The sequence below is a fragment of the Hesperophylax consimilis genome, unplaced genomic scaffold, assembly GCF_061612785.1.
Source record: "Hesperophylax consimilis isolate HC1 unplaced genomic scaffold, BYU_Hcon_1.0 scaffold_32, whole genome shotgun sequence".
Taxonomy (NCBI): domain Eukaryota; kingdom Metazoa; phylum Arthropoda; class Insecta; order Trichoptera; family Limnephilidae; genus Hesperophylax; species Hesperophylax consimilis.
The window spans coordinates 1,366,927-1,394,404 of NW_028301262.1; the positions used below are offsets into that span (position 1 = coordinate 1,366,927).

Here is a 27,478-nt window from a genome sequence, read left to right on the forward strand (position 1 = left end):
TATACGAAACATTTACAAATACTGAGTCACATTCTAATTGCTTCAATTATACTTCTACCAAAATAGATGTCGCCAAAAATAGTGGAATAATAATATTTGCAAGTAATAAATTTAGTAATCTAAGTGTTTCTGATAATAATTTTCTTAATATTTATTTTCTTGCTGAAACTAATGTTTTAACTCGGCGAACACTTTTTCTCCTCAAATACATTTTTTCCTACAATTATATTTCAAGAAAACAATAATGTCAACAATAATGTTTTCCTACAATTATATTTCAAGAAAACAATAATGTCAAAATCAATAATTTATTTTTCTATACTCTTAAAACACTACCATGTCTGACTCAGTATTTGAAGAGATAGACTCATCTTTTAAGATTTCGGAAAATATTTGTTAAACTAGTATCGAATGTAATAACACATTATTGGAAATAGATCCTCAAAAAGCATTAATAATCCTTCACCTAAATATTCGAAGTGTCTCAAAAATTTTTGATCATTTTACACTCGCATTAAACGAACTCACTCATAAACCGGATTGTATTGTGTTGTCTGAAGCCAGAATTAGCAGCTACTCTGTTACCTATAATTTACCTGGTTACAAATACTTTGTCACAACTTACAAAATAAATGAAAACAGCGGAATCATTGTTTTTGTAAAATCTATTCATGAGAATATTTCCGTTAATGAAATTCATATCGATCTTGTAAATTGTCTTCATATTCAAATTATTATAAAACACACGTTTTATGATATAATAGCACTATATAGAACACATAACTCGAGCATTAGTAATTTCACCGAGAATCTGAAATCTATTATAAATACTTATTGTTCTCAAAATGCATTTATTGTAGGCGATGTTAATATTGATATATCTAATGAATTTGAAAACAATAGAAATAAAGAAAAAAATGAATAGATATATCAACACATTAACGGAGCTAAATTTTAAACCATGTGTAAAAAAATATACGAGAGAATTTCATGGACAAAGGTCATTATGTATAGACCATATCTGGTGCAATAATTGGAAAAATAACATTACTTAAATATTGAAGACAATATTAGTGATTTTTAAACGAAAATCTGAAACAGAAAAATCAGAAAAGGAAACGGTCACATCTGGGACTCGAACCCAGGACCCTTGTCTTTCCGGGACAGTGCTCTACCGACTCGAGAAAAGTCAACAGATGTCGCACATTAAGAATAAAAAATAAGATAGGTTTATCTAAAAGACGCTGTCTGGATTGCATTTAGTTCGGGTTGAATCTTGCGATCATACATAAAGATAGTTGCCAATAAAAATGTGCGGTGAAAAAATGAAGACAATGTTGGTAGTTCTTATTCGAAGTATGATACAGTTAAAAGTGACCGAGGGGAATAGGGTCCCATTAGCGCAGTTGGTAGAGCATTGTCCCGGAAAGACAAGGGTCCTGGGTTCGAGTCCCAGATGTGACCGTTTCCTTTTCTGATTTTTCTGTTTCAGATTTTCGTTTAAAAATCACTTATATTGTCTTCAATATTTAAATATTACAATTTGAGGTTTTACTCAATAAAGTTATTCCGAAAATAAATAAAAATAACATTACTGATCATCATACATGCATTGTAGCTTTTAAAACTGACAAAATAGATGTGTATAATTACTCCCGCAATAATTTTCCAAAAACTATCATTAATTACGAAAAATTACAACATAACCTACATATTGAAAATTGGGAAACTGTCCTATCCTCTAATAACACCGACTTATGTTCACTAAATTTTGAAGCAATCTTGAATAAGCCCATCAAATCTTCCTCTTCCATTATAAAATACTCTCCAAAAACTAAATTTAAAAAATTAAAACCGTGGATCACTCAAGGAATCATAATTTCAATTAGACATAAAGAAAAAAATTATAAAGAACATAAAAAGTTTCCAGAAAACTATAAACTATACGAATATTTTAAAAAATTCATAAATAAACTATGCCACATTATTCGGAAAACCAAAGAAGATTTCTATAAAGAAAAAATCAATATTGCTGGCAACAATGATAAAAAGATATGGCAAACTATAAATGAAATTATCAATAAAAAACCAAAAAAAATTAACATAAAGAAAATCACAGATATTGATAACAAACTTTATGATGTAAACACGGATCCAACGAAATGTGCAAATATTTTTAACAGTTATTTTGGGTCAGTTGGTGAAAAATTAGCACTGAAAATAAAAAACACTGATAATAATGAAAAATTAGCACTTAAAAATAATAACATTGATAATAAAGATCTACCATCACCATCCAATAATTGTAACACCTTGAGTCAATTTCAACGAACTAATGTTGATGAAATTAAACAAATTGTTAATGAATTAAAAGGTAATTCTTCCCCTGGCTTTGACAACATTTCTGTAGAAATACTTTAAAAAATTCTGACTCACTCTGTAAACCTTTGGCTCACATCATAAATACAAGTTTTGAAAATGGAAACTTTCCCTTTACCTACAAAAAAACTATTATTTCCCCAATTTTTAAATCTGGGGACCCCAATCTAAGTAGTAACTATAGGCCATTTTCTCTCACCTCAAAAATTGTAAAAAAACAAATATTTAAATTTGTAAAAGAAAATAAAATTTAAAATGCAAATCAGTATGGTTTTAGAGAAAATATGAGCACTCAAGATGCTATCGTTGACTTAACAACTGAAATATACAAATCTTTAGATAATAAAAAAAAATGCATTGGAACATTTGTTGACTTAAGAAAAGCTTTTGATAGTATATCGCACTCTAATCTTATCTCGAAACTAGCGAAAATCGGTATAACTTACAATGCTTTAACGTGGATCGAAAATTACCTATTTAATAGAGAGCAATTTGTAAAGTTAAATGGCTCTCTGAGTGATTCGCAGACCACAAATTTTGGCATCCCGCAGGGAACTGTTCTAGGTCCAATCCTTTTCATCATTTATGTCAACGATATGTTTAAACTCTCAATTAAGTCTAAACTCATTTCATACGCTGACGACACAGCAATTTTAACTAAGGGATTAACTTGGAATGAAACCCCAAAAACAGCAGAGTTAGACATAAACATACTAAAAAAAATGGTTCGATAAAAATTTGTTAACACTTAATACTGAAAAAACTTTTATAATACCTTTCACCATTAATAAAAATTCATTCTCTGATAATTTAAAGATAAGTATACACTCATATAATTGTAATAGAATTTCAATTTTATGTAAACCTGACTGCTCTGTACTTACTGTTAAAACTAATGTAAAATATCTTGCTGTAATTATAGATAGTAACATAAAGTGGAAATTACAAATCAATGCAATAGTAGAAAGGTTAAGAAAATTAGTGTACATTTTTCTTAGAATACGAAACATACTAAATTTTAAATTATTAAGAACCATATATTTTTCACTAATTCAATCTATATTACAATGTGACATTGTTGGTTCGGGTGGAGCATTCAAAACTTCTCTCTTACCTTTAGAAATCATCCAAAGACTACTAATAAAAATAATTTTGAAAAAACCGTACGATTACCCCACAATTAGATTATTTCAAGAATTTAAAGTCCCTTCACTTCATATTATTTATAAAAAAATAACTCTTTTTCAAATACAAAAAAGATTGTTTCAACAATGAAAACTTAATAACTTTTTCGAACAGCAATAGACATAGTATTCTAGGCTATATAACTATCCCACGCTGTAACACCACCACAGCCCAACAATTTTATAAATATTTTGGTGTCAAATGGTTTAACCAATTACCTCTTAACTTAAGATTGGAAATGAATTATAAAAAATTCAAAAACTCAATAAAAACATTATATCAATAGCATATTGTTACATATACCTTTATAGCCATGTAATATATTAAAGGTGCGTTACCCAAATAGTCATCGCCGCACAAGGCACAACAGCAGAGCTAGATACTCCTATCATTCAGGGTGTGGATATATAGTCGGTCTCCCAAATAAAACATATGCCTTGTGATTCTATAGGTTTATTGTACAGGTAATACAGGTTATCAACAGATCTACAAAAGGTACATAGCTTTTTAAGGCCTGACTTGTTACTAGGCAATCTATTGACTCGAAGGGCTCTGATTGACAAAGGTATAATTTTAGCTCACGTGTAGTTTACGGTGGATGCGGTGAACGATGATGCTGATGCCATAGGCGGAATGCCTAGGCTGATGAAGTGCGGGAATACGACTCCTACAGGGCGGCGCATAAGCGGCGTGGGCGGCTGACGGCGAAAGGGCGGCAGCTATCGCTCAGGGCGAGGACGGCACAGAAGCAGCCTGGGGCGGCCTGGGCCATTGTTGGGCGGCAGCTATCTCTCAGGGCGAAGGCGGCACAGAGGCGGCCTGGAACGGTGGTGGGCGGCTCACAGCGAACGGCGGCACAGAAGCAGCCTGGAGCGGCCTGAGGCGGCCTGGAGCATTGTTGGAAACACGTGGGCGGCTCATTGCGAAGGGCGGCCGTGAGAGCACGGGCCGCGGCCCACGGATATGACACAATCATATCCATGCCGGTGTGGTTGGCTGAAGATTGTCCTGACATTGATAAACTGAATCTAGTGACGCGGCACATTATAAAACGAATGCACGCCGATCCATTATTACGGGCGCCTTTTGGCGGTAAAATGCTAATTACGAACTCGCCTCGAACATGTTGGCTGCTACGCGTCTGTCGGGGAACTGAGGCCTGGGCCGGCTTGCGGGGGGAAGCTTGTCCCTACTTCTCTGCCTTTTGGCGTGTGGTCCCATGCCCTTATAAGGACACGTTTTGCAATTCGCCATATGATTGGTTGTAGGTACTTGTAAGCCCGCGCGTTCCGTATCGGGCCGAGACATCGCGGATGTACGTGTATGTATTGGTGATCTAACACGCCATCAGTGCGTGGTTCGTTTCCTGCAATCGTGTGGACATACATAACTTTGCAGTTAGCTCTAGCAAGCTTATGTGCAAACATAACAATATCAAAATCGTTTATACTTAAAAACACAATATAATCTCTCATTTTATTACTATATTGAAATCCTTTTCTCTTATTTCTTATTCTTATTTTATTATTTCTTATTCTTATTTCTTATTCTTATCTCTTTCCTTCTTTTACATCCTTTTCTCTTTTCTATTTGATATAATTATGTTATATATATGTTAAATTATTATTTACACGCGTTTTTTCTCCGCCTTTTCAACACGAGCATTTGCTCTAAAAAAGGTGTATCAAGATGTACTAAAAAGAAAACAAACTCAATGTAATGTAATAACATGTAATTGTAAATTTTATGTTATATTTGTACGTCATCATAACTTGAAATTACCTAATAAAAAATAAAAAAAAATAATAAAAAAAAACCTTGTAAAATAGAAGTAGGCCGAGTGGCCCAGTTGTAGCATTGTGAACCATGTCATTTTTCTTACTTCATTATAATATATATTTTAATTTGTTTATTTACGTATATTTTTGTTATAATCATATTTCCTTAAATCATTATTGATTACAAACACTATATATTTTTCATCTTAATGCTCACAACTCTTTGAAACAGAAGCACCTACTTCTATAGAAGAAACACATTTCTAAAAGGAAAAGCAGTGAAAAGTAATTTTAGTTAACATAAATGATTATACTCTGTAAATTGATTATTATTTAATAAAAAATAAAAATTGTTTGAGACAAATATTCATACTGTTGCAGGAATAAAACTGCTGTGAATAAATTTTTGACAATATTTTATATATCACACAAAAAATTAATCATTTCAGACACAGTAAGGATTACTTAATTAATCGCGGCGCGAAAGGATCAAGTCGTTATGATTAGCTCGTTAAAGATATTATGTATATAGTAGACTGCCTGAGTTATATCAGGTGCGAATGCATTGGGAATCATCCAGGGGGTAGGTAGATGGGCAGAACCTACGATGGTTTGGGCATGTAGAGCGAATGAACGAAGAAAGGAATGTAAGTAGAATATACGCAAATGTGAATGGTAGCAGAAGTCAGGGACGCCCGAGGAAGACATGACACGACCAAGTGAATTAGGTACTTGAGTCGGGCCATGTTAAGTGTCAGAATTATACAATAATATATATATGAGACGATGTATGAAAATGAGTGTGTGGCCGAGACTAAGTTGTTTGGCGGTCCGTCCTCTCTGCTTCCCCCTGCGGGGAAAAAGCTTGATGGTTATTTAGTTAGTTAGTTATGTTTTACGAAACACAGGTTGTGACACAGTGGAGAAAAACCGTGTTCATGTGCTGAGTGCAAGTATTCATGTTTTTCGAAGGGATATTTGACAAAACACATTATGACTGAGTGGAGAAAAATCATTTTCATGTCCTGAGTGTAACTATTCATGTTCTCAAGAGGTTAATCTGACAACTCACATGCTGCCTAACCGTGAAGGCACACCTTTCTCATGGTGCGAGTGAAACAATTACAATTTTGAAAGGTTTTTCGAGACATTATAATTCACAGAAGAGTCGGAAAAAGTGTTTTCATGATCTAGTGCAATTATTTATAGTCTCGAAAAAGTTTTCTGACGAACCACATTCTGAATCGCAGTTAAAAGTTTCCGGAAAACATTTTAAATAAAAGATTTCCACCAAACAGTTATTCATTTAATTCTCAATGAGATCCACGATAATGGTAAACGTGAAAAACGTAACAAAAACAGTAATAATATTCTCTGAAGCAGCTCCTACTGTTTCACAGCTTGTACATCTGAGAACGTTAAAAGTTGATCTAAATTTCAAAGAAAAAATAATAATACGGCCAACGAGAATGTAAATATTGATGTGTTGAAGAACAATGGTACCGGCCAATTGGCCGACAAAATCCAGTCCAAGCTATCCTGAAACGATTAAACCTTACTACATCGCAAACAACGAATCATGCATTCGAACATCATCTCAGATACTCTTTCATAATTACATCTTTTATCATGATCCTTTTACCGTACATACGCCTCAGGGATCTCATTTTCAATTCAAGATTAATTTCGTCCTACTCTCAGAAACATACCCCACTGTTTGTCATTTATTTCAATTAATTTATTTGATTTCAATAAATTTATTTGATTTCAATTAATTTATTTGATTTCAATTAATTTATTTGATTTCAATTAATTCAATGACTGCGCTATTAATTTTTGGTTTAAAACGATATTTTAAAATAATTTAAAAATTGGCATGTATTACATAATGTTATATAAATAACATTCGAAATACCCAAATGTTATTATGACCACCATGTATAGAGCTGTAACGGACGATAAGTTGATACAATTTGCTGATAAAAGGATGAAATATTATTTATCTGTTCCATTTTCTATGAAAATTTTGTATCGTTCTCTGCTGTGTACATCTTTAGGCACTGTGTGTGTTGAAATCTCCCGGAAAGACAATAAAAAAAAGCAAAATCACAATTGAAGATATTTACTTTTGTTGCGCTAACGATCGAATGTATGGTATAAAAGCAATCACGTGATCATCCCGCTGTGCTGCCATTGGCTGTTTGGTCTGTTAGAGTAATTCGCCCGTAACGGAGAGTTAGCATTTCACACATAGGCTAAGATATGGCTTGGATGTTGGATACATTTAAATGAAATGTAATTTAACGGCCGGTTTAAAAATGAGGGTCATTTTGGCCAATGTGCGGATGTTGGATAAACACGCTCGACATGTTGTTTAATTTTGGTGGACTTAAGACAAACTGCGTTTCGAAAATACATATTTATTTTTTTTCACTTGTATCGTATAAATAAATGCTTTCTGAGTACAACTGTATACTTAACATAATTTCGCCAAAAATGGTCTGTTGGATAAAAACGAACTAGAGCGATATTTTTACTATCATTTAGAGAATTTCTTCCGGAAAATGTACGCACATAAAACATACATCTTATATTTGTAGAAAGTAGAGAAAACTCGTTGTTTTTTAATCAAGTCGTAAAAATATTTTTTTTTCACGCGCTTACATTGCTAACTCTGGCTAAACCTTATGAGATACATCAAAATAATGTACTACGGAATTGTATATCTTAAAAAGGTCTGCAAAACAGTCCGCGGTGGCATGTGTCTATATACAAAAGTTCACCACAGAACGCCAGGTACAAGTCAGATAGTAAAAATTAAAGTAAAAACAATCAGATCCATGTACAAGAAGGAATCAGGATTAGTAATGAAATCTCCCTTTGCCAGATCTGATATCTCAATATGATCGTGTAGGTGGAACCAATGAATGAGAAAACGTTATTTTCTAAATGTTTCCAAAGTTAGGTAAAGTCTGCTAGTAGCCATAAAGTAAAAACGTATTATTTATAGTAAATTATGGTTTTCCTTATTCAAAATTAAATAAGCAACGACTCTTATGTTTTTTGTCCAATAATTTTTCTAAGATTGACAGTTGTACAGAGGAACGTTGTTATGAAAATATTTGGAAACATAACAATTATAATTAGGTACTAATTCATATTTTGATTTTTGTCTATGGTTATTTTGACAGCCATAAAATCGGCGCAAAATAACGGGAAAGGGTTATTCTCAGAGGCGGATTTGCCCTTAGGCCTATGTAGGCCCGGGCCTAGGGCGGCCAGATATTAGGGGCGGCCAATCGTGACAAAAAAGTCACAGATGATAACAAGAAATTACTTCCTAAGTACCTAAATATTCTACGTACGAAATAGCGATATGCAAGAGCGTGTTCACACACAGCGCGCCCCTATGCCCCGCAGCCGCCCTCGCCACACCTATCATGCTCCGTCGCTCGCCCGCTCGCGTATTTCCAATCCCTACCGTGATTCAGTTGCGCTAGTGACTGAACCGCGTTAGGTATTGTTATGCATAATAGCGTGTTCATACACAGAGCTATAATTTAATTTTATTACTCAATTGACAAAACTAAGCCCGTCTGAAGTCGAAGAAAAGGCAAAATCATTGCAAATGATTTATTCTAGTGATTTAGAAGCCCATTTTTCACAAGAATTTCTCCATTTTCGTGCTCACTGCAGTGTGAAAAATAAGGATCGAAACAATGCTGTCAGTTTGTTAAAATGGTTACGAACTGAAGATCTTCAAACCATTTATCCAAACGTGGATATTGCTCTTCGAATGTGTGTGTGTACTCCCGCCAGTAACTGTTCTGGAGAACGATCATTTTCTTGTTTACGACGTGGTAAAAAATTATTTACGCACAACAATGGCGGAGCAAAGGCTGAACAATCTTGCTTTGCTTAACATAGAAGCAGATTTTTAAGGAAATTGGATTGCGAAGATCTAATTAATGATTTTGCTGCACTTAAGTTCAGACGAGAATTGTAACTGCCAGATTTTTGTTTTGAGTTCAGTTTTTTTTTATGTTAGATAATGCTTAGCGTAAATTTTTTTACCAACGTTTTAATTTGTATTTTAAGTTTAGTTATTATATTCGAATATGTACCTTAAGTTGATTTTTATTTAAAAGAGGTGCTGATTTCTTTTATTTGTTTGGAGACTTAATAATAACTTTTTATCCAGCCCGTATCTGGCAACCCTAATTGTAACTGGAAAAAAAAACAAATACTATCGATGAACCAACATGGCTTTAGGAAAAACAGGAGTACAGAACATGCTATAGCTGATGTAACAGACTTTATAACACATAATCTTAATGCTAAGAAAAAAGTTATTTCTATTTACTTAGATCTATGTAAGGCCTTCGACACAATTTCACACGAAAAACTTTTTAAGAAATTAAAAAAAACATTGGCATTGATGGTGTAGAATTCGACTTAATTAAAAGCTTTATGTCTGACAGAACGCAACAAGTTAAAATTGACAGTAAAACAAGTGAACCACTTTTAATTACATACAGTCTACAGAGTCCCACAGGGGAGTGTACTTGGCCCTTTATTATTCCTCATCTACATAAATGAACTGTGTGACATTAAAATTGAAGGTAAAATCGTGACCTTCGCTGACGATACAGTTCTTCTGTGTCAAGCAGCCACATGGAAAGATGTATTTATAATAGCCGAAAAAAGTTTATCAATTGTCAAAAAATGGCTAAACAGTAATACTCTTACCGTTAATACAATTAAAACAAAATACATCACACACAGTATAACACAAAGAGGCCAACCTCCAACTAACATAGACCTATTACTACATGACTGTGAACAAACTTCATTTAATTGCCAATGCGAACGTTTAGAAAGGGTAAAACAAATAAAATACCTAGGGGTTATTATTGATACACACTTACGCTGGACTGACCACATTACTTTCATCACTAACAAACTAAAACGAGTAATGTACCTAATGAAGTCCATTAAAAACATTTTCCCTCTAACAATACTCAGATCCATATATTTTGCACTGTGTCAATCCATTGCCTCATATGGAATACTAGCTTGGGGAAGTGCTACAAGAATGACAATTGACCCAATCCAAAAAATTCAAAAGGCGATAATTAAAATAATCCTAAAAGTACCATTCGACACAGATTCAAGCGAAATTTACAAAACATTAGAAGTCTTGTCAATAAGACAACTTTATGCCAAATCTGCATTACTACACCTCATCCAACACAAACTCCATACTCCAATTCAACCAAAAACCTCGTTAAAAACCAGATCCTTAACAAATAAAACACTAAACATACCGATAACACACACCACACACGGACAAAGACACTTTCAATACTACGCTACTAAACTGTTTAATTGTATGCCAATTACTCTGAAGCAACTACTAACTGCAAATACATCCGCAAACATTCACAAAAAACATATCACAGCCTGGATCAAAAACCAAGATATTTTATTTTTTCAAAACATAATAACTCCAAACCAAATATAACTAAACCATAAAAAGTATATAATAAATAAACACGTTTTTCGAGATTTTACCAACTATACTCACACTTACAATACAAATATATGCACTTACATATATGTTAATATATATTAACATATTTTTTTTTACATATTATTATGAATATTCTATTTTCAAAAACCATAAAAATTAAAAAATTAAAATTAAAACTTATAAAAAATAAAAACTTTCTTCTACAACACATAAATACTTGTCACACCTATACATAACCACGTAAACACCTCAGCACAGGTTCTCCTAGTGAGGTGTTCACGAAACATACAATATTACTCACATACAGTATCACCTTCTCAAACCTACCTTACACTCAACATATTTTAGTAGTATAAGTTTGAAATATACCAAATACAAATATAAATAATTATGTGAAACTGTAAATTATATATAGATATAAAAAAAAAAAAATAAAACTGTGAAACACTTATATATTATTGTATGAGAATAAACCTGAAACTAGTTAAATAAATTAAACCTAAAACTGTTTTATTCAAATCCTTGAAACCTTAGAAAGTATTACAAACTAGCAGCTATTATAGTTAACTAAATTTCTGAATCGATTTCGATAAAAGTTGTCAATAAAGTAAATTCATTATGTAGTCTATAGTCTATATCAGGGGTCTCAAAACAACGGCCCGCCAATGTCATCAATCCGGCCTGCGACAATCGACAATTATACAGTAATTGAACTAGCGAATTTAGCAAGCGTATTTTTTACATTAATTCCACACAGGAGGCTTTGAGGAAAATATTTTCCCTCACGACTTATGTCATCTTAGGTGATGCTGTGTGGAGGGTCTTTTTAAGGAAGGGAAGGATAGGAAATTCTGAAAAGGAAAATGTATGAGGGGTGGGTAGGAATCTGGGGATTGGTGTGTCCAGGAGTGACATACGTATGAATACATCCCTCCAACTGCGGTGCAAGGCGATGGGTCAAGATAGTCCGGCTGGAAAGGTCAAAAGGCCTCCCTCACCCAGTCTCTCTCGATCCGGCCCGCCACGCAGCAGATGGACAGACGTATCCGCCGCCAAGACCTGGACAAATCTCACCCCATGAACCATGAATGATAATGGCAGGAAAATTAAAACGGTTTTGACCCTAGGAACTTACTGAAAAGTTTGGATACTCCTGGTCAATATGATGGGTACTGAGAAAGGGGCGGCTACATGGTCTGGGGCCTAGGGCGGCCAAGACTGCAAATCCGCCTCTGGTTATTCTTGCAAGGTTCGACACTTTCCAACGGAGCCCAGTTGGGCAAGGACTCAGTTGGAACGTCAAGTGCCAAGTTTATATGGAGCAATTTTAAAAAACACGTTCGGAGCAAGTACGCGACGAATCTTAAAAGTAAAATCAGGCATCCGATCCTGAGATACGCGGAGTAATGGTTAAAAGTAAGCAAAACCCGCGCCGAAATACGCGGAATGTCGGTCGACAATTTTAAAACCCGCGTGAATTAAACGAGTGCCAAAGTGCACCGGACCGCGTGTTCCGTTTGGGATGTAATCCACGTTTAAAGACACAATCCTCTCTCGCTTCGTACATGCAATCCTTGAGTACGCTGTGGAATACTAGATCGTTCGGATGAGTATTGTATTTGGGTGCGTGAACGCCGCCTACCGCCATTCACACGCGCGCCTTGAAAGGATCCACAATAATCGGGTGGATGGACACCGGAGACTGGTTTCCTGGCTGGAGACTGGACGAGAGGCGGAGCTGGTGGGCCGGTCGCCCGCACCGAAGCAGACGTATCCCTGGGAGGAAGGCATCTCCGCTCATCCGCGTTTAGATAGTTAGATAGGATAGAATCGGTCTGATAGGGGGTAAGTCCTTTAAAATCCCTTGCTTAATGTTATCATGAAATAGAGTTCAACTTATATGTACAGAAACTTGTCTTTTACTTTGATTTACTTGTGAATAAGCCCCATATGCCCACCACCCTGAGAAGGGTTCTTATGTCTCACCGCAGCTCGGCATATCTTGCCCCCGGCAAGATTTGGCGTCCAAAGGTTCCACATCGGAACCAAAGCCGACCACTGTGATGATGACCAATCTTTATATGCACCCATTTAACAAGAGGTGTTGACCGGCTACTACCCCTAGCCTCACAAAGTAGGTACAACCCCACACACCGGCATATCAACGTTTTTATTCAATTCGCAAAATTAACTAAGTATAATATTTTGTTATGAATGTAAAGAATATCATATCTAATATTTCAAAGAAAAATATAAATACAAAATTAAACAAAATATTAAAATTAAAAGTGATTTTTAGCATAAAATTTAAATGAAAAAAGAAAATCGGTTATTAATAGAAAAAATCAGAAACTTTTGAAAATTATCCATTTATTGATTAAAATAAGAAATTAAATTTAAAATTGGTAAAATTTGACAAAATGTGGCCGAGGAGTATTTTGATTTTGGTATGTTTATTGGCATTTCTGGTATCGGTGAGAACATACGACGTGCCAGAAATTGTCAGGTCCTTGGAGCTGGAAGGAGTTCCCTTCGAGAACCTTCCGACGCCCGAAGAACAGATGTTTCGCTTGTCAGAGGAGGAATTTCAAGACTATTTCGAGTTTTGGATGCACCTCAAAAGGCAGAGCACGACGAGTTTGCCACACGTCCGAGGTTAGTAGCAATAACATGATTGATAAGTTGGTTTTTCAGGAGGTCCTGAAGAAAATAATTTCCCTCAGGGGCTACGTCATCTCTGAGGGTGGTCTGTGGGGGCGTCTTTTAATGAAAGGAAAAAGGGGTGGGTAAGAATCTAGGGATCAGTGCGTCCAAGAGTAACGAACATTTAAATCAATCCCTCCCGCTGCGGAGTAAGACAAGGGTCTCCGTGAACCAGCCTCTCCCGATCCCAGGCGCATCCGCCGCCAAGACCTAAACACACCTCGTCAAATCACCAAACGCAACGAACCACTTGGTGTGGATCTACGGCAAAGGTTTATAGTGATTTGTTTTTGGGGTATTGTGCCGTGTTGCGCTACCTCCTTTTTTAGTAATCTTGTAATCTGATTAAACATTTGCCCTTATAATGAACACTGCAATGCTGTCCAAAACGTTGGCTAAAGAAGGAGTTAGCGCAACACGGCATAATAGCCGGGCCCTTTACACCTTATGATAACTAGATGGAGCCCCCGTGGTTGAGCTGATCACTTGACATTATCAGCCTTACTCATAATCGCAACACTACGATAATACGGACAGGTTAAGTGAAATTTTTACTCATAATAGCGCCAACTCGCGCGCATGCGCATTGCCTAATCTGACCGTATTAGCAGACGTCAGAATTTAACCCACCCGAAGAGCAGGATTAGGCAGTATACGGCCGTATTATAAATTCGGAAATGGCTGACTTTGACAATTTTGACGTTTTGACTGGAGCTTTGGCAAATGTATTCATCCACCACGGGCACGGAAAACATACAAAAAGCGGTATGACCCATTTACGGCGCTAACGGAAGGAGATTTTAGGTCCAAATATAGATTCACCAAAGCAAATATGAGACGTTTGATCGATTTGGTACGGCCATATTTGCATGTCAATAGCAAACGGGGTGGAAAAATATCTACCGATCTCCAAGTTCTTTGTGCCATACGATACTGGGGCAGAAACGAGGTAAGGATAGTGTCTATAATTGCATTCCTGTGAAACAAATCAGCAAAATCGATAACTAGACAGTTTTAAAATTATTATAACATTTTTTTCGCAGATACAAGATGATTGTGCAGATTTACATGGATTTAGTCAACAGACAATGTCCCGTATTGCCAAAAGGGTCGCAACTGCATTTGCCCTCCTTGCTCCACAGTACATTAAAATGCCACAATCTATTGAAGAGCAACAATCAACAGTTGCAAAGTTCCAAGGAATAAAACGTTTTCCTGGAGTAATGGGTGCCATTGACTGCACGCACATTAAAATAAGGAAAGTTGGGGGTGATGCCGGCCAATATTACATCAATAGGAAGGGGATATATTCCTTAAATGTCCAGGTTTGTAAAGTGATAAACCTCAATACGTGTCTGAAATATAAACATTAACCAACATTGATTGCATGAATAAATTCATTCCAGGTGGTGTGCAATGCAGAACTAAAAATTATGGATATTGTTGCTCATTGGAGAGGCAGTACTCACGATGCTCGTATTTTCCGGGAAAGTTCCATCAAGCAGAGGTTTGAAGAAGGTCACTTCAACGGACGACTGTTGGGAGACGGAGGTTATGCCTGTACACCATATCTGTTCACCCCAGTTAGGAACCCAAGAAACCCCAGAGAAGTGGCGTATAACAGGGCTCAAATATCTACTCGCAACACGGTGGAGAGATGTTTTGGGGTATGGAAACAGAGATTTCGTTGCCTGCTGCGGGGTATGTCAGGATCTCTCGATACCATCAAGACAACTATCGTAGCTCTTGCTGTTCTCCATTGTCTTGCCATCGATATGAATGATCCTCAGTTAGGTAAGAAAACAACTCAAAATAAAAGATGTGTTAAAATGAAACATAATATAATATGTCAGTTTTTAGATATTCCTTACATTAGAGTTTTGTATGTACTAATTCTATGATTTGTAATTTGGAATAGATGATGATGGATGAAGAACATGATGAGGGTGCAGGAGCAGAAGCAGGTGGTGGTGGTTTCATGGAAGTAGCCCCAAATGAACAAGTAGCCCCAAACAATCATATTGGAAATGCTACTAGACAGGTGTTCATTGATCAACAGAAGCAGGTGGTGGTGGTTTCATGGAAGTAGCCCCAAATGAACAAGTAGCCCCAATCAATCATATTGGAAATGCCACTAGACAGGTGTTCATTGATCAACATTTTTAAATGTATTAGTATGTACTCGATATGATTGTATCTACATATATAATTATATTACACTGAAAAAATGTACATACTCAGTAGTATAATGTACCTGCGACACAAATGCATATTACACAATAATGAAGATATAATAATAAGACTCAGGTATGATCAATATTGTTTATTTATTTTTATTTTAGGGAAATCAGTTTACAACGTGCTTAATTTATAGTCATGTGTAATTCACCTAACTGAGAAACCATTTATAGATTTCCTCATTATGTTTACATGGGCGTTGAGCTGGTCTATTTATATTACAAGGAATTCAATTCAACTTAACTTTAAAATGAATGTGTATGATTAATGGGTACTTTATATTTAATAGGTAAATGAGAGTGTATTTGGGAAGCATGTTTATGAGAATTGACAAGGTTGTAGAGATATTGAAAGAAGGGATAAATTCAGATAACTCGATTAATGGTGGACTGACATGCTTCGCTCTAACTCTCTTAACGTTCCAAACTCTTCTCCCATTAGCTTATTCGGAGAGTCATTTGTCATGTTTTCAGTTGGTTGTTGGTCATTCACTGACCCATAAGGGTTGGGAAATGGAAGGTTAGGTACATTTATAAATTAAACAATCTCTTCTTGCTATACAAATGTCTCATATATTGCAATAAATGAATCCACGCTACTAGAAAAAGCTTTATTCTCTTTGTGGATGGATTTGGCAGTTAATTTACTGATTTTAAATCTATTTTTGCTGTCATGTCTCTCTAAACTGTCGGCCAATGAAAATACATGCAGTTTTGTTAGGTTTTGATGAGCAAATATTAAATATTCAGTACTCGACGTAAAATGTGTTACGAGGTTGAACTTTCAGGAAATTAAAAAAAAAAAAAACAAAGAAAATACTGTTTTGTTAATGAAGGTTTTTTGAATCTAAACTCTTAACTGTAACCTTTGATAAAACTACAGAAAAAAACATCATCCACATAAAGATTCAGCATTAAAAAACTAGGCAGAAAGTTACAAGTTTTACATAAATAATAGAATAGTTTACAGTTTATAGGAACATAGTATGGAATGTTATAGGAACATAGTATGGAAGCAACACCAATAAACCGGAGTGACCAATCACAGGCATCCGGAACGTTGGTGTTGGCAGCTCTCTATGCCGTGAAGGAGCGCATCTAGTGGAGTATCCTTGTTCATCAGAGCGTTTAGAGTGGGAGTCGTAACCCTCGGCAACAGAGACTCGAAGATGTGGGCAACATGAAAGCAAACCAAAGAAAGATTAAAAAGTACACATAAAAGGCATTATTATTGATATTGGTCTGCGAAGCTAATGAACGATGACCAATAAACAAGAATCATAAATCATAAAGAAAATAGTTCCCACAAAGCAAAACTAGCAATTAATAGAATATAGGGAGAATTTAATAAGTTCAGTCATCACCAAATACCAATTTAATTAAAAACAAGATATTTTAACTTACGAATTTACCATCCCGGAGGAACTTAATCCAATTGCTGCCTCAACCTTCAGCAGCACTGGATCTTCTATGTCTTGACTGGGCCCTCCACCAGTTCCAAATATTTGGCAACGAACACTTGCCCTCTGTGTTCGGGCATCTCGCTTCAAGTTGTCCCACGCCTTTTTTAGAGCTGCTAGGGGTCTGCAATCATATATAAAATATTACAATTGGGATGTATACAAATTCTAATTAACCAAACATTGCACCCTTCCTAGAAAGGTTACGCAGAGAGGACAGTCTGTCAAACCACTTGCCTCGCCCACAATCACACCATATATCATACATACTCTTAAAATAAAACAATTATTTGGCTATCCATCCATCTTTCAGCATCGACATTTTAATTTTGTGTTCCTCCTCCATGAACCTAATCCTGGTCTGCGACTCTTCATCCTGTAGACAATTTTTAAGGTCACTTTCCTTCTTCATCAAGCTAACCCTGGTCTGTGACTCTACTTCCTGTAGACGAATTTTAGCCCTGGATTCGTCTTTCATGAGCCTGAACAAGTACTCCATTTTTTTTTGGTGCTCAAGGTGCATTATTTTTTTTGTTTCTTCAAAGACGTTCGCCTTCATTTGGGCTAAGTCGTCTTCCTGAAAATAAAAACATTAAATGACAAAGTTTTCATAACTGGTTTAACATAATTATTATTAATTATTAATTATTCTATCAGAGATCATTTCAATGTAAAAAATCAAAATAACGAAATTCGTCAATTAAATAATGTAACGTCATAAATCGTTAAATTGTACATTGTTGATATACACTTATAATTTTAATATTCTTAACTCCTTAAATTATTAATAAGGATACTACTTATATAAATAATGTTCATCTCGATACTCAGCATCTCTTTTAAACACAAGCGTCTGCTTCCATAAAGGAGAAACATCAAAAAAATTCAAAAAATAATTTGTGAAAACTAATTTTTATATATCATTATTGTTAGCAAATATTATTATACATTGTAAACTGTAATTATTACATAATAAAAAAATTCCAACTTTCATAATTTTTCCAATTTCCAATCCAGGTAAGTATGTTTATGTATCTTTGTAAATAATAAACTTAGATAGTGCCTATATATAACAAAGTGTACAGCAGAGGTGATTTCTCACAAAAACGGCGCTTTACAATCATTATTTTTATTAATCCATATGTCAACACTACATACAAAATAACTATATTTAACTTTAGTCACCATGAAACAGGCAGTCACCTAGTACGGTGTTTTAATCTATTCTCTGCAAATCTCTTAATTATCGTGCATTTTATACATAAAAAAATAATATTCATATATGAGTTATTGTTTTTCTTAGTAAACTTTCAGTTTTGGTACGACAATAAAGTCAGTTGAGCAAACAAAAATGTGGTGTGAAGAAATACTTACTTTATGGCGTGGTCGTCTCCGAGGTGGAGGTGGAGGGCAAGCATGCAGCGGGACATGCTGGACGGTGTGTGCATGTGGTGATAGTGGCGGTGGTGGTGAATCAGCTTCACTTGTTTCCTGTTGATATAAACAAAAGATTATGTCCAACTGAAAAGTTACTGCTTTAAATATTGCAAATAGTTAGCACTCATTGTTGCGCTGATCATTTAAGTAGGTTTAGGTATATTACCTCAAAAGACAACTTCCTATTGGGAACAGAGTGTGGCAGTGTGGAGTGAGGGGTTGATGTAGGAAAATTCATCTGTAATAATAAAACACAATTACCAATATAACTCCCACAATTAAAGCAAGATTTACATGAGTTTAAATATAGACAGAACCATCAATATTTCAATAATATTACTATCAACTTATCTTTTGAAAAAAAAATGCTGGTTGGCTGTTAAATATTAATTCATATAAAAAGTTGTGTTTTACAAAGTGTGTGTTTTCCATTTAATATATAATGTCACACCACAAAGTATTTGCTTCCTTCGATAAAAAGATATTTACCTTTGCTTTAAATGTTGAATCGCTATCGTCAACATTTTTGTCCGTTACGAATTCATGTGGTAACAAATCCACCATCGAGAGAATATCCTGCGAAGGACTTGGTGGTTGGGGACCTCCACCTGTTGCCATCACTTCCCTCCTATACCGGCTCAATTGGCTCTTACAAGCCAATTTGAGCATCTTCCATTGAGCTTGTATCTGACCCATGTCTCTTTTTTGGTCACTTAGTGTGTTAAATCTGAAAAATAGTGTGCTATTAATTATGTGGTATGAATACCTTTACCTGATTAATTTTATACTATGATATTTTTTTTATTTGAAATGGATGTCAAAGCTACGAAGCGACAAACTTAAAGTTTAATATGTAGAAAAGTTAACAATGCGGATATATTATGGAGGTATACTTACTTTAATAAAACAAGCTTCCAAGCTTCCCTCTTGGCAATTAGGGTGTTACCGTCCGAGTTTTTGTTCTCTACAGCCCTCACGTGTTCAGTCACACAGTCCTTCAACAAGGCCTACAAGGAAAACAATCATTATACTTACACCAATTTCAAACAAGTAAACAAAACATTAGAGCCAAGATAAAAGTTAACAAACCTTTTCAACGTCACCCCAATTTTTGTTACGCTTGCGCCTTTTTAATTCTACCTCTTCAACAAAATTAATCTCAACATTATCCATTTTTAGGTTATTCGAAGATAAACAAACCAATTCTTGGATTACTTTTTTGACATATGAATAAACGTGAAGTTGGCAACACGCCGCAAAATTCCAAATTTTTCAAGTGTTGCTACTGTAAAAAAATCATATTCCATAATCCAGCGGTCGAGCTATATTGGGAAAATTTATGATTATGAGTAAATATTTTTAATCTGACCAGTATAGGCCCCCACCCCTGTATAGCTAATACGGAGTATTATCGTCGTATTAGGGATTTCATTATGAGTAAGACAGTTAAAATATAAACTGAATAATCTTACATTATTTAGATACCCCAATACACACATACCTATTTATATTAGGTTGGTACCTACTTGAAATATATAAAATTATGTGAAATTATTACTATGTCTGTACGTGCCTTCTGATTTTGTAATCAGAAGGTAACATTCCTAGTCCAGCTCAATCGTCTCACGCCTTTAGCTGTCTGGACCGCACATAGGCGGGCCAGATCCCCAATATAAGCAATGTAATAACGACTGAATGGGCTCAATAAACTTATACATTATTAGTCACCCTTGGTTGCATACAGTTCATTCAGCCCTTTTGACTTGTGCTGTACCTTTGTTGAGTGAAGTGGATGGTATAACACATAGTGGAAATAATATTTGACCGGTCGGTGGCCGAGTTAACATCGCGCTTGGGTCCCACTCAGGCGTAGTGTGTTCAATTCCTCGGCTGGCTAAGTCCTCCATCACAACACAAGCAACATTTTCAGCTTACTGTGGTAATAAAAAAAATAAAAATAACATCCAATCTAGAAACAACCCAATAAATAGAGAAAACTTATTTATACAGACGACTTATCCTTAAAAATATCTCCCATTTTACCAAATCCTATTTCTCCAGTTTTTTACACTAATTCAAGGATTTACAAAGGATGTTTCCAATAAATTCGTAAAATAATGGGAAATACACTTTAGAATGTAATGATGTGATGCACAGTATGTAGGTATGACTACTGGGTATTTTAAAACCAGAATCAGAGAGCATGAACTCTGTTTAAGAACTAATAACTATTACAAGTTTGCTAACCATTTAATAGAGACAGGCCATAGCTTCCTTCAAGAAGGAATTTTTTTTTTTAAATATTAAACATATTTCAATTTGTACGGTTTAGAAACCTTAGCAATTTACAGAAAAAATAATTTAGTTGACAGAATAATAGCAACTTTTAAGTGACAATGTGTCTCTGTTTTGTTGACTTCTCCCAACTTTCTTGCCCCCTTTCCCCTCCCACCAAATCACCCCACCCACTAAGCATACCTAATAAAATCTAATCTTTCTGTACTTGTATAATTTTTTAAGTTAGTTTTTAGATTGCTAGTTAATTACACGGTTGGGTCAAAACCGGTAGCAAAGTAAACCGGTAGCAAAGTAAACCGGTAGCAAAGTAAACCGGTAGCAAAGTAAACCGGTAGCAAAGTAAACCGGTAGCAAAGTAAACCGGTAGCAAAGTAAACCGGTAGCAAAGTAAACCGGTAGCAAAGTAAACCGGTAGCAAAGTAAATCGGTAGATGCTTGGAAAAAGGAAAACACAGCTATTTTTCATAAATTGAACACTAATTGGTTTCATCAATTAGGTAAAAAGGAGAGTGAACTTTTACTACACAAAAAATTAAATCAAACACAAACCAAAAACAACAACAAAAACTCAAACAAAAAATAAACCATGTAAAAGATACCTTTATGTTCTAATCTTTATCATTATGTGTACATATATGTGTACCTGCCTAGTACTTTTAAATTAGAATGCTACCCAAGCAGCAGTTAATCTTATGTTTAATTGGATATTTTATTTTATTCTATTTCTTCTCTTTGTTATTCATATTTAAACAAAATATGTAAGTAGGCTAAGGCACCAGTTAGAAGTACATATTCCTATTATTTCATTATTATTTTAATACTATACTTATCAAACAACTTATCAAAATGTTAATACTAAAATCATCTAAAACGGGAATCTTCCTAGTTGGGCAGTCAAAACATTTCTTAAACAATATATATAAATTTATAATCTTTTACTAAATAAAAAATAAAAAAAAGTAAACAAAATTTAAGTAACAAATTAATATACCTACATTGGAAAATACACATTAAGAAAATAATCTTTATTTATTTATTATTTATTAACGCCCTATCTGGCTTTTACAGAGGAATTTATTTATGTAGTGTAACATAATACATGGATAATAGTGTAACTATATACAAAAAAAATCTAATTCTAATACTAAAGGCGTCGAGGTGGCGCACAGAATATCGGGCAGAGCTTCAAAGAAGAACGAAGAGGATCGACGGGGGCCAAAAACAGCTGGAAGAAGACAACATCCTTCCTTGCTTCTGGAAGCTTGGACGAGTAGCAGTTGTTCCTGGCACCAAATGAAGGGTTCTCGTGGCTACGGTCATCACATCTCAAGGGAATCTCCAAAGACTGCCCGTAGAAAAAGAAGCTGACTGAAAGGTGTCTCCCTTTCCGCTACAATGGACCGATCAACCAAGGTCGTTCCAGATAACGTAGACATAACATTTTAGTGACGACAAAAACAATTATTGTTTCATTTTCCGTTGAAAACAGTCTCATTAAAAAATGATACTGTGAACTTGAAATGATACAGTAAAAACATTTTAAAGGAATGAAAACAAAACTATCCATTCTAATATTGATAATAACCATTTGCAAAACTTGTAATTTTTTGTTTCCACAGCCTATTATTGCCTACGCAGGCTGGAACTTCTCCAGTACCACCCACAGAAGATGGACGTTCTGGACCAGCCTTCTGATTGCCCATCTAATGTTATCCTATTTAATTTCTTTGTTATTTAGACCTTTTGGTTGCTTATTCTGTCATGTTAATTTATAAATGTTTTTGAACTACACATAACTAGATATACCTCGGAGCTGTGGACCAACTTCAACAAAGCATCTCTAAAAAGAATGGAAGTACAGTACAACAATTCCTACCGAATACTTTTTGGGCTGTCCTGGTACTGCAGTGCCACTGAGATGTTTGTAGAAGGGCGTGCTCCCGGATTCCGAGCACTAATGAAAAAACGGATCACCAGCTTTCAAACACGACTAGCCGCGAGCGAAAACGGTCTTGTGATGGCAGCACTGCATTTCTGGCAGGGACCTATTTACAAGCGATGGAGCCAAATCCTGATGTCATAGATTAATCTCATTATGTTTTTTTTGCATTATTATTATGGTCGTTTGTATTCGTTTATTGTGTATGTATTATCTTACAATATTTCTTTATATTTACTTTATATATATTCTATGTATAATATGGAGCTCGTGGGATTGCACCACTCTCCCCGAGATCTGGAATAAAAATAAAAAAAAATAAAAAATAAAAAAAAATAACTGTGTTATTGTATAATATTTTTGCCTTATACATAAAAATAACTGTGAATAAATAAGATAACAGTAGATGGGCAATTAGAAGGCTGCGGGTTCAACTCCGGTCGGCGTCACTTATTTATTCTCGGAAGATTTTTTCAATTTATGTATGTGTTTCTAGATAGTAAATATTTTTAAAAATAATTTAATAGAATTTTTTTATTAACGGTATCAATTTTCTCAATTCAGGATGCGGGTTTTGGTACCACCGCCCCGGGAACCATCTATTGGATAACCAACACCTCCGCCCTAGGTCACCCCAAGTGGTTCGCTACGTTTTGTGATTTAGCAAGGGTTCCCTGGTTCATTTGATGAGGTGTGTTCAGGATGCGCCTGCCCACCGACTGCGTGGCGTGCCAGATCGGGAGCGTCTGGTTTTGAGACACTTGACCTCTCTAACTGGTTTCTCAATCCATAGTTTTGCGCCGAAGCGGGAGGCATATATTAATACGTCACTCTTGAATACACTGATCCCTAGATTTCCACCCATCCCTCATACATTTATCCTTTCCACAACTTATTCTTTTTAAAAAGATACGATGAAAATAAATTTTTGAGATGCCCGTTTAAAATAAGATTATTTTGTATTATTTCAAACAAATATTTTCTTAAAAACTTCCTATATTATGGTACTATACTCTACAATAAAATCCCACTCTCATTCAAAACTCACAACAGTATTTTAACATCTCAAATCTCAAATAGAAACCTGATACAAAACGTAGGGAGATCAGAAACAAACAATATACTAACACCAAATAAAGACCAAAACTGAAACTTAACTTAACAGAATAAAAAACACAATGAAATATATTAAAAAATATTCAGAAAAAGCACTATTCAATATATTTACAATTACTTTATAGGTATTATCCATATACTCAGTGGAGAACTATAGGGTGGCAGGGCTGGCAAAATGCAAAGGAGCCCTGCGGGGGTCGGGGCCCCGGCTACCGCGGGGCCGCGAGCTCAGAAGTCATAAGTAACCTAACATTTTTTATGGTTTACCAAATTTAGTAAAAATTATAAATTTTATATAAGTACATAAAATCAACTAAAGTTAGACACAACTAAAGGCCATAAAGAACATATTTTATCGAGTATTGGACATCATTATTAATCAACTGAAATCGCGTTTCCTTCCAATGAATGAAATTGTTTCCAATTTCAGTCTTTTGCAACTTGCTACTTCAAAAAATTTAAATGACACTCATCTCTTAAAAAGACATATCTGAATCATTTGTCAGGGAAATTCTCAGTTTTCAGTCCACCTTCAGAGAACAAATAAAAAAGGCTTTGCGTATTAGAGAACTTGCTGGTTTATTAATAATAAAGAATCATTTTTTGTCGTGCAGATTTCCTGAAGTATGTACTTCATTAATGTTGTTTGTTACAATTTCTGTGACTACAGCTAGTGCCGAAAGATAAAATAAATAAATAAAAAATATTTAAGAAAGTCAATGAGACAATACAGGCTACGTAACTCGACTATTTTGTCTATTGAAAATTCAATGGCCCGATCATTAAACTTGAAAGAAGTTATTGATACTTTTGCGGAACAGAAAGCTCGGAAAAAAGAATTTTATTCATAAATATCTTGTATTACATAACGTAATACCTATGCTTTTGAAAATAAAAATGCACACAATATTAGTAGTAAAGTTAATTATAAAAAATCAACGCGACTGCGATTTTTACTGGGGGGGCCATCCAATTAGCCACGGGCCCCCGATGGTATAGTTTCGCCACTGTCCATACAACTAAATTTTAATAATATTCAAATCAAATCCTCTGAACGGCAGATCCCAGTGGGGATATCATTATGTATAATGAAAAAAGAACATAATAAAACAGTTATTATTATTATTATTTCACCCCTTGCAAGGGTAAATAGATTTGAAAGAATCTTTTCTCTATATATTTATAACAGTAAATTTGCGTGTAAAGTAAGTAACAAAGAGAACTTCAATCAACGATGTAAAGCATCTTAACTTTGTTCCTATTAGGAGATACATAATAGAAACAATTCCATAAAGAGATACACCTGGCAACACTTCCATCATGATTTTTTAATAAGGCAGGGGAGTGAATTGCAGTACGCAATCCAAAAATTAGTTTTTATTTTTTTTTTAAATATATACGTCGAATTAATGATGAAATCTTGAAAGCTAAAACTCGACAAATAGGCTCGTTTTCGATGACAATGCATTCTGTCAACTTTTATTAGCAATCACGCATATACACGTGAACATACACGCATTTTTTAGAAATTGGATGATATTGCAGCAGTTAAAATATGATGAAATCAATTTCAGTCCTACCCAATCAGGATTTGTCTCAGTTGTTAGAGAAATTGACTCCAGTCGCATCTAATCTCTGTCAAATTCTAAAATAAGTTAAATATTCTAGTTCTATGTAGGTCCTATACAAGTTCTCTAACTATCCAAGTACTGTAAAACAACCTGACTGGCCCTGTGCATGCACAATTGGAGTATTCTGATACTAACAGAACTTGAATAGAACTGTGGCTTTCTGACTTTTGTACCCCTAGTGTGCCGACGAATCAGATGCATTGTAACTGTTAGTGTGGTTACCCTATGCTTGTGTCTGATAAGCCAGGACAGGTACCTTGTACTTTAGTTAACAGAAGAATATTATTTTTGCAAACTTACTTACCAATGCTTCTTTTGTTGACATTTTTGTTTTTATTTTTCGTACATTTGTTACTAAAATGTTATTTATCTTTGTCTACAGGTCTCGAAACGACCGTGTCATAAACTCTTCTTTTTTGGGTTTAAATTTAATGTTATTATTATATTAAGTTTACATATATGTTTTTTTAATGATGTAATTGTAAAGCTTTTTGATACAGGAATGCCCTAGTGAGATGTGCAGAGTATGTTTTTAATGTTAAAAACTGTTTTTTGAATAAATAAATAAAAAAAAACAAAAATATAGTGGATTGCCTAGTAGGTAGTTCCCGCACTTATTCATTTTTACTTTTTTGTGAATGGTTTGGAGTAAGGTTTTGAGGTTCTAATTCTAGTGTAGCTTAAAACTGGATGTAGTTTTAAGGTGAAAATAATATTATTCTAAATAATTGCAAAAGTTTACTTTTAATAAATTTTTGTTTCACTTGATTGTGCGACGTCTTTCTCTGGGGACCCCGACTTCCACAATTCTTTACTTTATACCACATTGTTACTGCTAGAAAAAAATTACTAACTAACTAACTACCACGCCGTTTCCCCACAGGGGTAGGCAGAGAGGACGGACCGCCAAACAACTCGGTCTTGGCACACACTCCTAGCCTCATTCACATTCATACATCGTCTCATACATACTCTTCTATTATTCTGACTCTTGACATGGCCTGACTCGAGTATCTGATTCACTTAATCGTGCCATGTCTTCCTCGGGCGTCCTTTTTTGCATCATATATCCTCCTTACACTCCTATCTTCGCTCATTCGCTCTACATGCCCAAACCATCTAAGCGTCCCTTTCTTAATCTTACTCATTACGCTTACATCAGCGTTGCACTCTTTGCGGATCTCCACATTCCTCACACGATCAAACATGGTTTTACCACACATTCGCCTCAGGGATCTCATTTCAACAGCATTCAATCTACTTTCATCATTTCTTTTCCAGTTCCGTGCCTCACTTCCATACATCAAGGTAGGTACCAGCATTCCGTTGTGGACTGCTAACTTCGCTTCTTTCTCGGGATATATAAATTTTTTCTATAAATATATATATATATTTTTTTATTGTGTTTATTTCTTGCTAGAGCAATCCCGATGAGTTACAGAACTCATTTTAGGACAGGAGGAACTTACAATTCATATTTAGGAGGTAGTAGGTACAATTTTACAACGGTATTTTGATATCAAATATAAGTTTCACATTCAATACAGCATAAAAATTAAAAATTAAAATATGGATTTGCTAACATCATTTTTAGGAAATTTTACTTATGTGTAATAAAAAAAGTGGGTGTGTCAAGCCTACGCAAGACAGAAGTGAAACTTCTAGTTTCAGCTGATGCTTGGCGTGGCGCAGTTCGCTGGTGTCTGAGAGAGAGGAAAGAAGAGAAGAGAGAGAACGTTCGTGAGCGGCTCCCCCACCTCAACAAGGTTTCACTTCAAAAAT

At 35.0% G+C, this 27,478-nt stretch overlaps 1 protein-coding gene across 1 annotated transcript; it reads right to left on the bottom strand.

The window, feature by feature from the left end:
• Positions 1-16,884: 16,884 nt before the first annotated feature.
• LOC149409270 (uncharacterized) lies at positions 16,885-19,935 on the bottom strand. Its single transcript, XM_089649982.1, has 7 exons — positions 19,802-19,935; positions 19,610-19,719; positions 19,202-19,439; positions 18,879-18,950; positions 18,650-18,766; positions 17,697-17,852; positions 16,885-17,399 (listed from the first exon to the last, which is right to left on the bottom strand). The coding sequence occupies exons 1-7, from the start codon at positions 19,883-19,885 to the stop codon at positions 17,259-17,261; spliced, it is 918 nt and encodes a 305-aa protein (XP_089506108.1). The 5' UTR covers positions 19,886-19,935; the 3' UTR covers positions 16,885-17,258.
• Between the last annotated feature and the right edge of the window lie 7,543 nt (positions 19,936-27,478).